At 44.4% G+C, this 15,567-nt stretch overlaps 1 protein-coding gene across 1 annotated transcript in view; it reads right to left on the bottom strand.

Annotated features, from left to right (window-relative positions):
* The window catches only part of LOC117963999 (protein DENND6A-like), a 45,554-nt gene extending 30,220 nt beyond the window's left edge, over positions 1-15,334 (bottom strand). The window contains exons 1-3 of the mRNA XM_058999370.1: positions 14,964-15,334; positions 11,323-11,361; positions 11,181-11,223 (exon numbers count right to left, since the gene is read on the bottom strand). Of these exons, the coding sequence (XP_058855353.1) occupies positions 11,181-11,223; positions 11,323-11,361; positions 14,964-15,167 (286 nt within the window). The 5' untranslated portion in view covers positions 15,168-15,334. The remainder of the gene's footprint in view (positions 1-11,180; positions 11,224-11,322; positions 11,362-14,963) is intronic.
* Positions 15,335-15,567: the final 233 nt, after the last annotated feature.

Raw genomic sequence — 15,567 nt, 5'->3', positions numbered from 1 at the left:
ATACTCACTGCATCCATCTCCAGCCATGTAAAAACACAGCCGATACACTCTGTACACACACATGCAGTGCTGAGACATGAATACACACTGCATCCATCTCCAGCCATGTAAAAACACAGCCGATACACTCTGTACACACACATGCAGTGCTGAGTCATGAATACACACTGCATCCATCTCCAGCCATGTAAAAACACAGCCGATACACTCTGTACACACACATGCAGTGCTGAGTCATGAATACACACTGCATCCATCTCCAGCCATGTAAAAACACAACCGATACACTCTGTACACACACATGCAGTGCTGAGTCATGAATACACACTGCATCCATCTCCAGCCATGTAAAAACACAGCCGATACACTCTGTACACACACATGCAGTGCTGAGTCATGAATACACACTGCATCCATCTCCAGCCATGTAAAAACACAGCCGATACACTCTGTACACACACATGCAGTGCTGAGTCATGAATACACACTGCATCCATCTCCAGCCATGTAAAAACACAGCCGATACACTCTGTACACACACATGCAGTGCTGAGACATGAATACACACTGCATCCATCTCCAGCCATGTAAAAACACAGCCGATACACTCTGTACACACACATGCAGTGCTGAGTCATGAATACACACTGCATCCATCTCCAGCCATGTAAAAACACAGCCGATACACTCTGTACACACACATGCAGTGCTGAGTCATGAATACACACTGCATCCATCTCCAGCCATGTAAAAACACAACCGATACACTCTGTACACACACATGCAGTGCTGAGTCATGAATACACACTGCATCCATCTCCAGCCATGTAAAAACACAGCCGATACACTCTGTACACACACATGCAGTGCTGAGTCATGAATACACACTGCATCCATCTCCAGCCATGTAAAAACACAGCCGATACACTCTGTACACACACATGCAGTGCTGAGTCATGAATACACACTGCATCCATCTCCAGCCATGTAAAAACACAGCCGATACACTCTGTACACACACATGCAGTGCTGAGACATGAATACACACTGCATCCATCTCCAGCCATGTAAAAACACAGCCGATACACTCTGTACACACACATGCAGTGCTGAGACATGAATACACACTGCATCCATCTCCAGCCATGTAAAAACACAGCCGATACACTCTGTACACACACATGCAGTGCTGAGACATGAATACACACTGCATCCATCTCCAGCCATGTAAAAACACAGCCGATACACTCTGTACACAGAGAATAACTGCTGATGAGGATTCCTGGTCTGTGTTGAGGGAGCGCTGCTGGGAACTTCCCTGATCCCAGGGATGGCACTCCGGTGCAAGGCAGTGATCCTGCAATCCCTCCCAGTGCCCTACACCACTCCCCTGTGAACACACAGCCAGCCACAGAGGAGACACGAGGAGACAGGCAGGCAGGCAGGCAGACAGTGAGACTTTCAGAGACAGACGAGCAGGCATGGGGACAGGGATACATTCAGAGACAGACGAGCAGGCTAGAGACAGGGAGACTTTCAGAGACAGACAAGCAGGCATGGGGACAGGGAGACATGTAGAGAGACAAGCACGCATGTAAACAGAGACATTCAGAGACAGATGAGCAGGCATAGACAGAGACATAGAGACAGGGAGACTTTCAGAGACAGGCGAGCAGGCAGGTGGATCCTGTCCTCCAGTGGAATTTCACACCCAGGCAGACGATGCCTCTATGACTAGCGCAGCAGTTTTCAAACTTTCCACACATAATCCCCACTTTCCATTTCCATGGTGGTCCCTAGAGTCTCGCTGGGAGTTCAGAGCTAGCTGAATCCCAATCCCGGCAGGGGGTGCACAGGGACAGAGCAGAGAACGGGCTGGAGATGTATTCACACAAGACCTCCAGGGTTCAGCAGCTAACCCTAACCCTAAACAGAAACCACTGCATGCTGACCTCAGTCCTCCTGAAGCCACAGATTGGGCATTGCAACTCTGGTAGAGGAGGGTGGTAAAATAAGATACAAAAGTGGGCAAAAAGAAACAGGGTCTTCATTGGCAACCCCAGTTTGAAAAGCACTGGCCGACACAGAAACTAAAAAGCACAGAAAGAAACTCAGTTTCAAGTTACAAGTCTGTCAGTAACAAAAATACTTCTCCACTCTGCAATTACAAAACTAGAGGCATCAGCATCATGACCTCCTCCACCGTGTGTTCATGGGAAATTGCAAGTGGGACGTCACTGCGAGTGTCTCCCTTCACCATGTCCCCAGAGGATGATGGTTCAGTGCTGGGACAGACTGCCATGTTCGAATATTCTCTCAATTCAAACCAGTATTCCCAGGCCAGGTCACTGCTCCTGACAGCGCAAGATGAAACTGCTGTACGATGAAGGAGGTCAGAGGTCAGATTCCTCTGCTGCCTGTGTGGCGTCATTTGGAGCCCTCTCCCCTACACCAGCCAGGAATAACACAGCAGATACAGCCATGGTTTCTGTTACTGAAAAACATGCGCGCTACATTTAGATTCGAGTCACACTAACGACTCCAGTCAAGCTACAATTAGAAATGAATGTGTGACGAGCAATACTTCGATGACTCCATATGCAGGGGGGGTGTTATGGGAAATCTACTTGCTGGAGTGCTGTTGTACTGAGGTCTCTGTACAGATCATGTAGAAACAGAACTAACATCCCACATAGAATAAGAGGAATAAGCAGCCAAAGCAGAACAGTAAAAGAAGGCAGATTTTCATTCAACGCAGGTATATTATTGATTTGAAGAGAAGGGGGATGCAGGGCAGGTATATTGATTTGAAGAGAAGGGGGATGCAGGGCAGGTATATTGATTTGAAGAGAAGGGGGATGCAGGGCAGGTATATTGATTTCAAGAGAAGGGGGCGCAGGGCAGGTATATTGATTTGAAAAGAAGGGGGGCGCAGGGCAGGTATATTGATTTGAAGAGAAGAGGGGCGCAGGGCAGGTATATTGATTTGAAGAGAAGGGGAGTGCAGGGCAGGTACATTGATTTGAAGAGAAGGGGGGTGCAGGGCAGGTATATTGATTTGAACAGAAGGGGGGTGCAGGGCAGGGACATTGATTTGAAGAGAAGGGGAGTGCAGGGCAGGTATATTGTTGATTTGAAAAGAAGGGGGTGCAGGGCAGGTACAGTGCCTTGCGAAAGTATTCGGCCCCCTTGAACTTTGCGACCTTTTGCCACATTTCAGGCTTCAAACATAAAGATATGAAACTGTAATTTTTTGTGAAGAATCAACAACAAGTGGGACACAATCATGAAGTGGAACGAAATTTATTGGATATTTCAAACTTTTTTAACAAATAAAAAACTGAAAAATTGGGCTGGAGTTTAGTAACGGTGAAATGAGCTGTTCAGTCTGCAGTCTCTATGCAACTGAAAGTTTACTAGCCGTTGTTACAAAACGTCTACATTATTGAGACATTCTAGTGGCAGTACACACAACGCAGCTTTGAAAAAGAAACGCGAAGTACAAACTTCACATCAGGCAATGGCAAAAGCAATGGAGAGTGCTCTGTCTCACAGTGATGAACAGCTGTTAGGTCTCCTGAAAGCAGCTTATTTTAAAGCAGTGTGAATTATGATGCAGTAAAATATACTGTGTTTTTTTTTTATGGAAAAGTGCCTATTTTTTGCCATTCCCCCTAAAACTTTGGAATCCCCCATTGGCTGCAGCATAGGGGGGAAATCCCCTCAGCACACAAAAATGAAATTCAAGCCCTGTACTGACTGAAATGTGCATTAACTCGTGACAGAAACATCACCTTGACTGAGTGCCCAAATACACCCTTCCAGAGTCAGCATTCTGGACACTAATTTATCAAACAGCATGCTGACTGTTCCGTTTGTTTACATTATCCACAGGTCGTTTTTCAACGTTAGACTTACAATACAATAAACAAAAAAAAATGAAATGCAATACAGCATTAAGCAGAAGGTAAAAGAATCTGTCCCCTGTTCTAATTTACTAGAGAAACATTCCCCTGAAGGCTTCCTGTCGTTGGTGGTTCAATTCTTTGGCCCAGGCTTTCCTTAATACGAAATCCATTTTCCATGTGATTTCGTCCAAGCTTGACTCTTCCCCCAGCAGCACATGTTATCTGTGTGGTAAGCAGAAAGTGCAGCCGCAGTGCTCAGCGCAGTCAGCAGGAGAGAACACCTATTTGTCTACCAGCAACTGACTCTGCAGTTCCAGTATTCACAAGTGTGCAGATCCATCAAATCAGTCCGCAGTTCATCAAGACAATGCACAGTGTATAGAGGACAGGCGCTCATTTCCATGGGTTCATTCACTAGCCTTTTAGCCTTTGACCTCTGGGGGGGCTGGATTTGAATCTGGCTGCTCATGACACAAATCAAATGAGTTTGGTGACATCAGTGTAATCCACACCACAATTCAGCATCAGTGTAATCCACACCACGATTCAGCATCAGTGCAATCCACACCACAATTCAACATCAGTGTAATCCACACCACAATTCAGCATCAGTGTAATCCACACCACAATTCAACATCAGTGTAATCCACACCACAATTCAGCATCAGTGTAATCCACACCACAATTCAACATCAGTGTAATCCACACCACAATTCAACATCAGTGTACTCCACACCACAATTCAGCATCAGTGTAATCCACACCACAATTCAGCATCAGTGTAATCCACACCACAATTCAGCATCAGTGTAATCCACACCACAATTCAGCATCAGTGCAATCCACACCACAATTCAGCATCAGTGTACTCCACACCACAATTCAGCATCAGTGTAATCCACACCACAATTCAGCATCAGTGTAATCCACACCACAATTCAGCATCAGTGTAATCCACACCACAATTCAGCATCAGTGTAATCCACACCACGATTCAGCATCAGTGTAATCCACACCACAATTCAACATCAGTGTAATCCACACCACAATTCAACATCAGTGTAATCCACACCACAATTCAACATCAGTGTAATCCACACCACAATTCAGCATCAGTGTAATCCACACCACAATTCAGCATCAGTGTAATCCACACCACAATTCAACATCAGTGTAATCCACACCACAATTCAACATCAGTGTAATCCACACCACAATTCAACATCAGTGTAATCCACACCACAATTCAGCATCAGTGTAATCCACACCACGATTCAGCATCAGTGTAATCCACACCACAATTCAGCATCAGTGTAATCCACACCACAATTCAACATCAGTGTAATCCACACCACAATTCAGCATAATACTGTCAGTCTCTGCTTGACAGGACCCAGGACTGAATGGCAGGCTGGGTATTCAGAGGTTTGTCCCTCTGTCTCTCTCTCTCTATCTCTGTAGGTTAACATACATGCCAACAGTCCCTATATGGTCGGGACAGTCCTGATTTCCTAGCAAATGTCCCACGTCCCGATGCATAGGAAGAAAGTCCCGATATCACAACTCTGCGGAGTAGAGTTAGTGAAAACCACACGCTGTGCTCTTTGTGCGGCTGACACATCTGCTGATCACCAATTTATACAAAGATAAGAACGCTTCATTATGTCTATTTTTACTGTCATGATGGTCGTGTCGTGTTGGGGGGGCTACGTCTATTATATGATAATATATATGATCAAAGTCCTGCTGAACAGTGTCCAAATGTTGTCAAGTATGGGTTAATGTTCTCTACTTTTTTCATGACACTGATAGCTAATTTTGTGCAGCTTTGGCAGGGGAGTGTGCCACGGATATGTGACATACACATATTTAGGTTTCACTGCTTTCCATCTCTTCCCTGATTTGAAGGCAGTGTTCTGCTTGTCACTGCAAAGCCCCAGCAGCTGCTGGCTGACACAGCAAGGGTGCCACTATATGAAGGCATTCCGTCACAGCTGCACGATGCAGCATCCCACAAATCCAGCTCAGAACACAAACAATTCTTCCACTGAGGTCATGCTGTCTGCCCAATGTGTGTCTTTGAACAAGCACTACGTAATCTAGTTCAGTGACAAAAAAAAAAAAGAAAAAACCTCCAGCTGCAGGCTACTGCTAATCTGCCTTGATCTAATACTCAGCTTGACAGTGCAGATGAGGGCCTGGATCTCATAAGGCTAGCGAGCACACTGTCCACAGCACAGACAGCACACTGTCCACAGCACAGACAGCACACTGTCCACCGCACAGACAGCACACTGTCCACCGCACAGTCAGCACACTGTCCACAGCACAGACATCACTCTGTCCACAGCACAGTCAGCACACTGTCCACAGCACAGACAGCACACTGTCCACAGCACAGTCAGCACACAGTCCACAGCACAGACAGCACACTGTCCACAGCACAGACAGCACACTGTCCACAGCACAGACAGCACACTGTCCACCGCACAGACAGCACGTTGTCCACAGCACAGACAGTTTCTGGTTGGCAATTGCAAATCCATCAGCGAATTATTTTTACATCTAGCAACTGTTACCACTTTTTGCTGGCATCTCTGGAGTGCTGCAATAAAGCACTGACTGGTGCTGTACTGGCAAATAGGACTTTAGAAGGGATTTAGAAATAGTAAAACTAAAATTCATTGGACAAACACTTTTCAGAAGTCTCTCTCAATGTCTTCAACAGAGAAGAAGGAAGCAGAGCGCACATAAGGAAGAGACCTATATTGTGGAATCAATACAGCCCTGAGAGATTCACCCCGTCCATCTCCACCCCAGTGTCGGAGCGCTTGGCTTCCGTTTTCAGGAGGTTCACAAATAAAGGGATTGGAGTGCTTGGCTGCCAGGACACTGTCTCTCGGGAAATAGTCCCCAGTCCAGCATTCCCACTGCTATAAACAGCAAGTGAGGCTGTACCATCAGGACCAGGTGACCGGGCAGATCACAGAGAGAGGAGTGAGGAAAACATTATTATTATTATTATTATTTATTTCTTAGCAGACGCCCTTATCCAGGGCGACTTACAATTGTTACAAGATATCACATTATTTTTTTTACATACAATTACCCATTTATACAGTTGGGTTTTTACTGGAGCAATCTAGGTAAAGTACCTTGCCCAAGGGTACAACAGCAGGGTCCCCGACCGGGGTTTGAACCCACGACCCTCTGGTCAAGAGTCCAGAGCCCTAACCACTACTCCACACTGCTGCCCTATTACTTCATAAAAACATCTTGAGTTGTTAAAAGTCTTTACTGACGAATTGGTTTGAGTTGCCCACAAAGAACTGTTGCATGTTCTGTTTATACCACATATAACAGGCCATGTACTTATGAGGACAGGTTTAATGAAGTAATCCATTTTTGTTTTGATGAATTAAACATCACCTTTGCTGTAGGAAGCTCTGATTGGAAGCCGCTACTGTGACGTCACACTGCCACTGAAATCTGAAAAATAAATATGCTTTGGAACACCCACATACGCAGGTTCATTCAATAGGGGCTCAGCCTCTTCAGGATGCAGACACCAGGATCTCAAGGGAATAATAGCCGACTGCAAATCTATGATTCTGCTGGAGGGTAGAGGCAGCCGACTGCAGCCAGTGAAAACGCCTGGATTACCAAACTCTGAGCTAATGTACTTGAAAAGGCAACTATTTACAGACATGAGTAACAAGCTGTGCCATCACCACACAGGGAAACTATTACAAGGAGTATTTAAGATGTGCTTCATAATGAAAAGAGACAACCATTTTCCAATATAGTGTTAATGGATTTGCCTTACGATGCACAAACATTTTGCTTTTTCACTTTACGAAATATAAAACCCAACATACTTTTTCAATGAAAAGCAAACTTGCTTCATGGATGCAGCGAGTGGGTCAGCCTGCCTGCCTGCGTGCCTTGGCCTGGAAGCAATAGGAGGCTGGATTATCTCACTGCCCAGTTCTGGTGCATTCATACTTGATGTTAATTCAGCCACTGGCTGAATCTAACAATTAGCAACTGTGTCTTTCACCTCAGGAAGTCCTGCATTTGATTCTGCCAGGTCACACTGCAGTGAGTTTGCTGGTATGAGCCTAGCCAAGGAGACATTAGTGTAACCCACATCACACAAGCACAAGCACACGATTGGAGAGGGGCCCAGGTCTGACAGTCACATATAAAGAGAGCTGCACCAAGCCAGCGGCTACAGGAGGGTTTGTTTTTTTATTTTTTATTTAAACTCTTTTTTGCATGGACAATGTATAGAGCTCCTGTATCATTCAGTGCAGTGCACGTAACATTCCAAATTCCAACTTCCATTCAAACAGCCATGTGATTTACACTCCACTCAACAAGAATTGAGACAGATGAAGACATGCACAATGACTGCTGGTGGATTACTTTTACAGTGCCACTCCAAAATACAGATTTCTTCTTCAATTTAACCTCCGAAAAATTTCTGCAATGGTGAATGTATTCCCAGACTTGGCCGTCACTATACAGTAGCAGATACCCAATCCTGAAGGTAAAATAAAGTTTCAGACATGTGCAAAAATGTCTAATGATTTCAAGGTTTGCTCAGTGATACAGGGGTGCAAATTTGGCGCTATGGCACTAGATTATAGTGCCAGGGTACCTCATATAGTGCCAACAACATTACATTCTGGCACCAGTAGACATGTTACATTGTGCGAACCATTGGTTTGCAAATTTCGGCTTCATAATGTGGGCTTGCATGTAATCTCGTGCGATCGGTTGACATTTTAGGTTTATAGAATTGCACTGTTTATTTAGTGGTAGTAATGAGCAAACGGAAGTAGATAAGTTTGGTTGAAGCTTCAAAAAGAGCAAAAGTCTCCTTTCTGATGATCCAGAAAGAATGTCACAGGGGAAAAAAATCAGTAAAAGCACTGAACCGTGTTTCCGGCACTAATGGCAGTGCAGTTTGAAGCATTGGAAATACGTTGGCAGAACTGAATGTTAGTAGAACCCTGCTCCACTGCCAGGATTGCGCACGGTAAGTGCACATTTAAAGTAGTTTCATTTTATCAGAGTCTTTCTTATATTAAAATGAATTATACATGTTCCTAATGATTAACACATAATTGCCAATTTCCATAGGCAATACAAGTGTTAAATGATGCAAGCCTGTAAAAACATAGAGAAAGACTTTTAGTTTAGTCAAAAATTTGTTTCACTGTCAACCATCAAAAATACTGAAATATAAAAGTATAGCGAAGGGCTCTTACACAGTATAGTACATGACATTTAACCAAATGTGTGCACAATGGAATGGGGAGGTAACGAGGGAGGACTGCACTTTTGAAACGGGGAACTTCAAGGAAGGAGGAAGCTTGTGGGCTGCAGCTAAAACTACCTTAGGTGATGTAAACAAACTGGCAAGCCAACCATGTCTGTTTGTGATGCACCAAAGGTACATTTGTGGTTGAATGTTTACTGCATATTGAACTGCTTGTATATTTTTTAAGTATATTTGGCATGACAAATCCATGTTTGTCAAGGCACTATATTATATTTCTCAGAATGAGTGATGTGTGATTACAGTGTAAGCTAAACTATTGCAAAGGAGTTTGGAATGGTTGGGGAAAAGTATTTACATAACTGCTTAAAATCAAAAAGTTACTCCACTGTAAATAACCCACCCTTTTACAGACTACAACCTGTCGCACTAACTATAAAACAGAACATCAGCAACAATGAACTGCAGACAGAATGACTCACACAGGCACCAATGAGACAGAACCACAGTACAGAGAACCAGCAGGATATCTTCTCTTCTCTTTGTCCTGTATTATCAGCACTTCACAGATCTCACACTTACCTGTGCATTTGGTTTTTAATGGTATTTTCTTCCTAAGATTGGTACTCTTGTGCGCGCCACACTTCCCACTGAAGGAACGTACCTGACACACTGCATGAACCCTACCTGTCGTGCACTTACATTAGATGCACAGGTCACATGTGCAACTTTGAAAGAAAGAGGTTACAGCAAACTTCATCTGTGGTACTACTTTAGGTTGAAGTTCTCAGTTTCCATGCCTCATTCTCAAGATATCTGTTACACTCGCAATTCCTGGGTCATGTCACCTCTGCAGTGTCTACTGGCTGAAAGCACGTCTCCTGTCCTCAGTCTCCACTGTGTGTCCTGGTTGACCATGATGATGATGTTTCTATGCTTGATGATGACGGAATTAAAGTGCTTTTTACAGGAATATCTCGATGTCCTATTCCTATTGTATGATGTTGCTTTGTTCCCACAGAAAGCCCTGCAAACAATGCTAGAGGTTTGTTTCAAGCCTGTCTCCATTACTCAGGATAGAACTCCAGACACCCACACCATGAAGACAACACAGTGAGGACCTCATGACAATCCAGTGGCCATTACATAGGGATGGGATTATCAGACAGCTACCTTTTAGTGTCAATATATATTACAGTGTGGTTCAATGCTGACACTGCCTAATGTCGCTGGACTCATTTCATTAATTAGCACATTGTGTCATTTTAAAACTGCTCATTGCATAATTAGCATAATGCATACATTTAAAAAGAAAGAGAGTTCACAATCCTCAAATCTCACATAATGTGCACCCCAGTGTTCTTCCATGCTTAATTCATTCTTTTCTATAATGGACAAGCATTGCACACATGTAGTCTCATACATATTCATGTGCTGCATGTGCTCTTTTGATTGGCTACACATTTTAACTTTTAGTAAAATTAAAACAAAACCCCCAATCCCAAGAGAGAGTGAAAGTAAATGTGTCCCTGTGTAAGGCTGTCCCAGTGAAAGTAATTGTGTCCCTGTGTGAGGCTGTCCTAGTGGAAGAGCCTGCTGCTCTAACAGGACTGGGTTGATCTGCTCTGCTGTCTCAGTGAAAGAGCCTGCTGCTCTAACAGGACTGGGTTGATCTGCTCTGGCTGTCTCAGTGAAAGAGCCTGCTGCTCTAACAGGACTGGGTTGATCTGCTCTGGCTGTCTCAGTGAAAGAGCCAGCTGCTCTAACAGGACTGGGTTGATCTGCTCTGCTGTCTCAGTGAAAGAGCCAGCTGCTCTCTAACAGGACTGGGTTGATCTGCTCTGCTGTCTCAGTGAAAGAGCCAGCTGCTCTCTAACAGGACTGGGTTGATCTGCTCTGGCTGTCTCAGTGTGGAATCAACACACGGCAGGTAACTGATCTGACAGGGGGGCTGATAAAGAAAAAAAAAAAAAGACTTCAATTACCTGAGTTGGAGTCTGGGAAAGACAGATAGCAAATACTGGTTTTCTGCAAAGAAAAAAAAACATAAAACAAAACATGTGTTTCCCAGATTTTGGACCAAGACACACAGACATCAAATGAACAGATGAAGCTTAAAATACTGACCTCTTTATCCGTGAGCTTTGAATGGTGCGGGTATATTACCTGAGGGGGAAATAACACACATGTTTAGAGATACAGAATCCTTTAACAAACAAAGAGCACAGTGAGGTTACTGTGTGTGTTTTATCAGTGTGTGGGGTTCGGGTTTCCTTCACTCTTTCAAAGTCGTCAGGGTTTTTCCAATAGTTCACAGACTGCAGTTAAGGGCTGTAAGTAGTCAGTAAGCATGGCAAATAAACAGCAATACAGGGATGGAAATACAACTCCCATTGCACAGCAGTTTGATCCATTCCTGATTTTAATAAGTTTAATAAGACACACCTGAGATTATAACCTATACACTGCAGCTAACCAAGCTTGTTGTAACTTGGAATGGATGAAACTGCAATGCAATGGGAGTCTTCTCTCTCTCCCTGTGTTGGGTCCAGTGTAATCGAGTTCATGATCTTGGCTGGGCTGCAGTGGCCCCTGCACTCCCACGGAATCTACAAACCCAGTCATGAACTCAAGAGGTTCATTGAAGGACTCGCAGGTGTGTCTACGTTGTCTGTACCGTTTGTTTCGTTTCATCACATTCACTCTGTAAGGCTGGGGTGAAGCATCGACCCATCGTGGGTATTATATATATAATATTATATACATACAGATACACACACACACACACACACACACACACACACACACATACATACATACATATGCAACAAAAAAACAACGTATTCCTCTTGTTATGATATCGTAAATATATGTACCTGGTGCTTGTGAGAGATATTGGGGGTTCATGTATAGAGGTGTGCTGGGGCTTGTCAGCTGATATAAAATTACAAATGCTTAAGTGCAGAGGTGCTGGATTATTACACTGCGGTTTCACACAACAGTTATGATGGTGACCAAACATGTGTGAGCACTGTTGTGTAAAAAAAATTGTTAAAATGAACAGTTGCATTAAAAAAATGTGGAACTGCGAAAAATACAAATACACATGCATTAACAAGTGAAAAGGTTATTGTTTTTTTTGTTTTGTTTTATTTTTTTGTGTGAACTCCAATAAACCTACGTTGTCTTTCCCCAGTCAAATCGTAGAGTGCCTAAATAAGCACGGTCATTTACCATAATAAAAAAGTCATGAAAAAGAAAATGTATTACATTAAAAAGCACAACAAGATAGTCATCGAAAGACAACACATTATTCAAATTCTTTGTCGTATTATATAGAGCTGCACAAACCCAAGTGTTTGATTAGTACACAGGATGCCATGAGTGCACAACAGAGCTGCACAAACCCAGTGTGATTAGTACACAGGATGCCATGAGTGCACAACAGAGCTGCACAAACCCAGTGTGATTAGTACACAGGATGACATGAGTGCACAACAGAGCTGCACAAACCCAGTGTGATTAGTACACAGGATGACATGAGTGCACAACAGAGCTGCACAAACCCAGTGTGATTAGTACACAGGATGCCATGAGTGCACAACAGAGCTGCACAAACCCAGTGTGATTAGTACACAGGATGCCATGAGTGCACAACAGAGCTGCACAAACCTGGTGTTTGATTAGTACACAGGATGCCATGAGTGCACAACAGAGCTGCACAAACCCGGTGTTTGATTAGTACACAGGATGCCATGAGTGCACAACAGAGCTGCACAAACCCAGTGTGATTAGTACACAGGATGCCATGAGTGCACAACAGAGCTGCACAAACCCGGTGTTTGATTAGTACACAGGATGCCATCTGAGCATAGTTGAGCTGCACAAACCCGGTGTTTGATTAGTACACAGGATGCCATGAGTGCACAACAGAGCTGCACAAACCCAGTGTGATTAATACACAGGATGCCATCTGAGCATAGTTGAGCTGCACAAACCCAGTGTCTGAATATTCAGATCAAACTCTCCACAGGAGAGGCTCATTGGTGTTGATTGGGCAAACTTACCATTCCAAGTGAATGAAGTTCAGAAACAGCTGCTTGCATTGGTGTGGAGTGCGGTTCCCCACAGGGTCTAAAACGCATGAATCATCAGAAACCCAAGCACCTGTTTCATCACTTCCTGCACTTTGAATGGTAAATTATTAGCAAATGAAAGCCCATTGCCCTCACCTGATTGTCAGTGCCTGAATTCTGGGGAGAGCTCAATCTGATCCATCGGTTCAGCAGCACTAACACACAAGACAATGGACTAGAATCCTAACAAGTTAACACGGGTTGTTTTCTCCTCCGTGATCTGTGATGGATAGAGTGACTGAGTGCAGTCTGGGCACTACATGGTTAAGCCCTGTACCTCCCAGCAGAAAAAACACAACCCCGCTGGAGAGAGGAGTGGCAGCACCCACAGCTTCCTCTGGCCATGGATCTGCATACTGTAGCTGCTTTAACGGTGGCTCCAGTTTGTATTGAACTGTGTGGGTGACTGCTAACCAGAGACCAGCAGTGCAGGCGGACGGGCAGGCTACGGGTCTTCTATTCCTGATAAGCTACTAGAACACAGGGGTGAGACACAACAACAGGAATACCTGCTATGTGTCCACACAGACTACTGGAAAACAGCTGGCCCTCCATTCATAAGCATCTGTAATCCCCAATATCCATGCACGTAATAATAAGGGAAAGCTGCATCTCCCTGTTGCAAGACAGCAGATCAGCTGTCAGGTACTTCATTTACAAGAATGCTCATCGGGGCCACACTGGAGAACACAGTCCTGTGCATCAATCACGGTGCGCCAATCTCCAATCCATTCAGAACAGTTCTGTTCCCTTGCCTGCCTGGTTCATTATCCTGTTGACAGTGTTATGGGAGGTGTTTCTAATTGTTGTTATTTTAACACATTTCAAATGGCTACATTTTTATTACTAAAGTATTAAAACATACACAGCTGATGATAATGATGAGCTTTTCATAACGTTAGATGTTACACCAGCCAGGATAACTTTAATTAAAGATAGTCCACTCTGCGGATAGTCACCGATTATCTAATATCATATAAAACTATAACAGAATACACGGGGATGGAAAGTGTAACACACTGGCGTTTGAGAGCCGTGATAGAGAGTCAGGAAGACCACTGTCCTGACCAATCGCCTCCCTACCGAGACAGGATTTTGTAATCCAGGAATTCAACACTCAACATTATTGTTGGATGTATTATTTAGGTCACACAGGGAACAGATGGCAAGTTCACTGGTACAGTACGCACTTAGCTGGCATTGTTTTAAACCTCCCGAGCAAAACAGAGGGTAATAACACATGTTGAACTTACACACACCACCCCAAACAACGCACACGCGAACAATTTACACACACCACCCCAAACAACGCACACGCGAACAATTTACACACACCACCCCAAACAACGCACACGCGAACAATTTACACACACCACCCCAAACAACGCACACGCGAACAATTTACACACACCACCCCAAACAACGCACACGCGAACAATTTACACACACCACCCCAAACAACGGGACAACTGGGGTTTTATAAGTTTTCAAAACAACATTTTCAAAGATAAGTTTTATTCGATAACTATTTGTGATAACATTCGTTTCATTCGCTAACTATTCATGATAACATTAGCTATTAAATTAACATAAAACTGCAGCACAGTACCGGGAGCAGTTAAATAAACGTACTTCCACCGCTTGCCCGAGCTCCAGATCAAAGCCCACCACACAGATACAATGTAGCCAGCAGGACAAGCGGTCCCAGGGCAGTATCGGCTCGCCGTCCCCGGGCCCGAGTTGCAGGGATGCGGAAGGGATGTCAACACGAAGCTGCGAGTCTTCGGGGGGCTCGTCGGTCCGATCCGCAGTCTCTCCCGGACCCTGCAAGGCCATCACTGTGAATATGGATGTCTGCGAACCAGCTCCCTTCTCATGTAACCCACACAAAAACAATTCAAGTTGAAGACGGAATTCCGAGAGAACAGCGGCCGGCGTAGGATACGCAACATCAGCACGTACAGTAGCGGGAGAACGTGACGGCCTGCGTCGACACGCCCCCTACAATGGCTCTCCGTGTTAAATGTGCAGTATGATGACCCTTCAGTGATACTGTACTTCAGAGGTAAGAGGTGAGAGCATTGCTTGTACAGTCTAGGCTAGCACTCCTTCTTAAAAGAGGGGCGGGCTGGTGTAATTGTTTCCAAGAAGAGGTGAGAGCATTGCTTGTACAGTCTAGGCTAGCACTTCTTTAAAGGGAGGCAGAAGTCTCACTCCCAGAGGAATCACACTGCAA

This window comes from Acipenser ruthenus, chromosome 25 (genome assembly GCF_902713425.1).
Source record: "Acipenser ruthenus chromosome 25, fAciRut3.2 maternal haplotype, whole genome shotgun sequence".
NCBI classification, from domain to species: domain Eukaryota; kingdom Metazoa; phylum Chordata; class Actinopteri; order Acipenseriformes; family Acipenseridae; genus Acipenser; species Acipenser ruthenus.
Note: the sequence above shows the minus strand (reverse complement) of the source record. Positions and strands in the feature narration are given on the sequence as shown.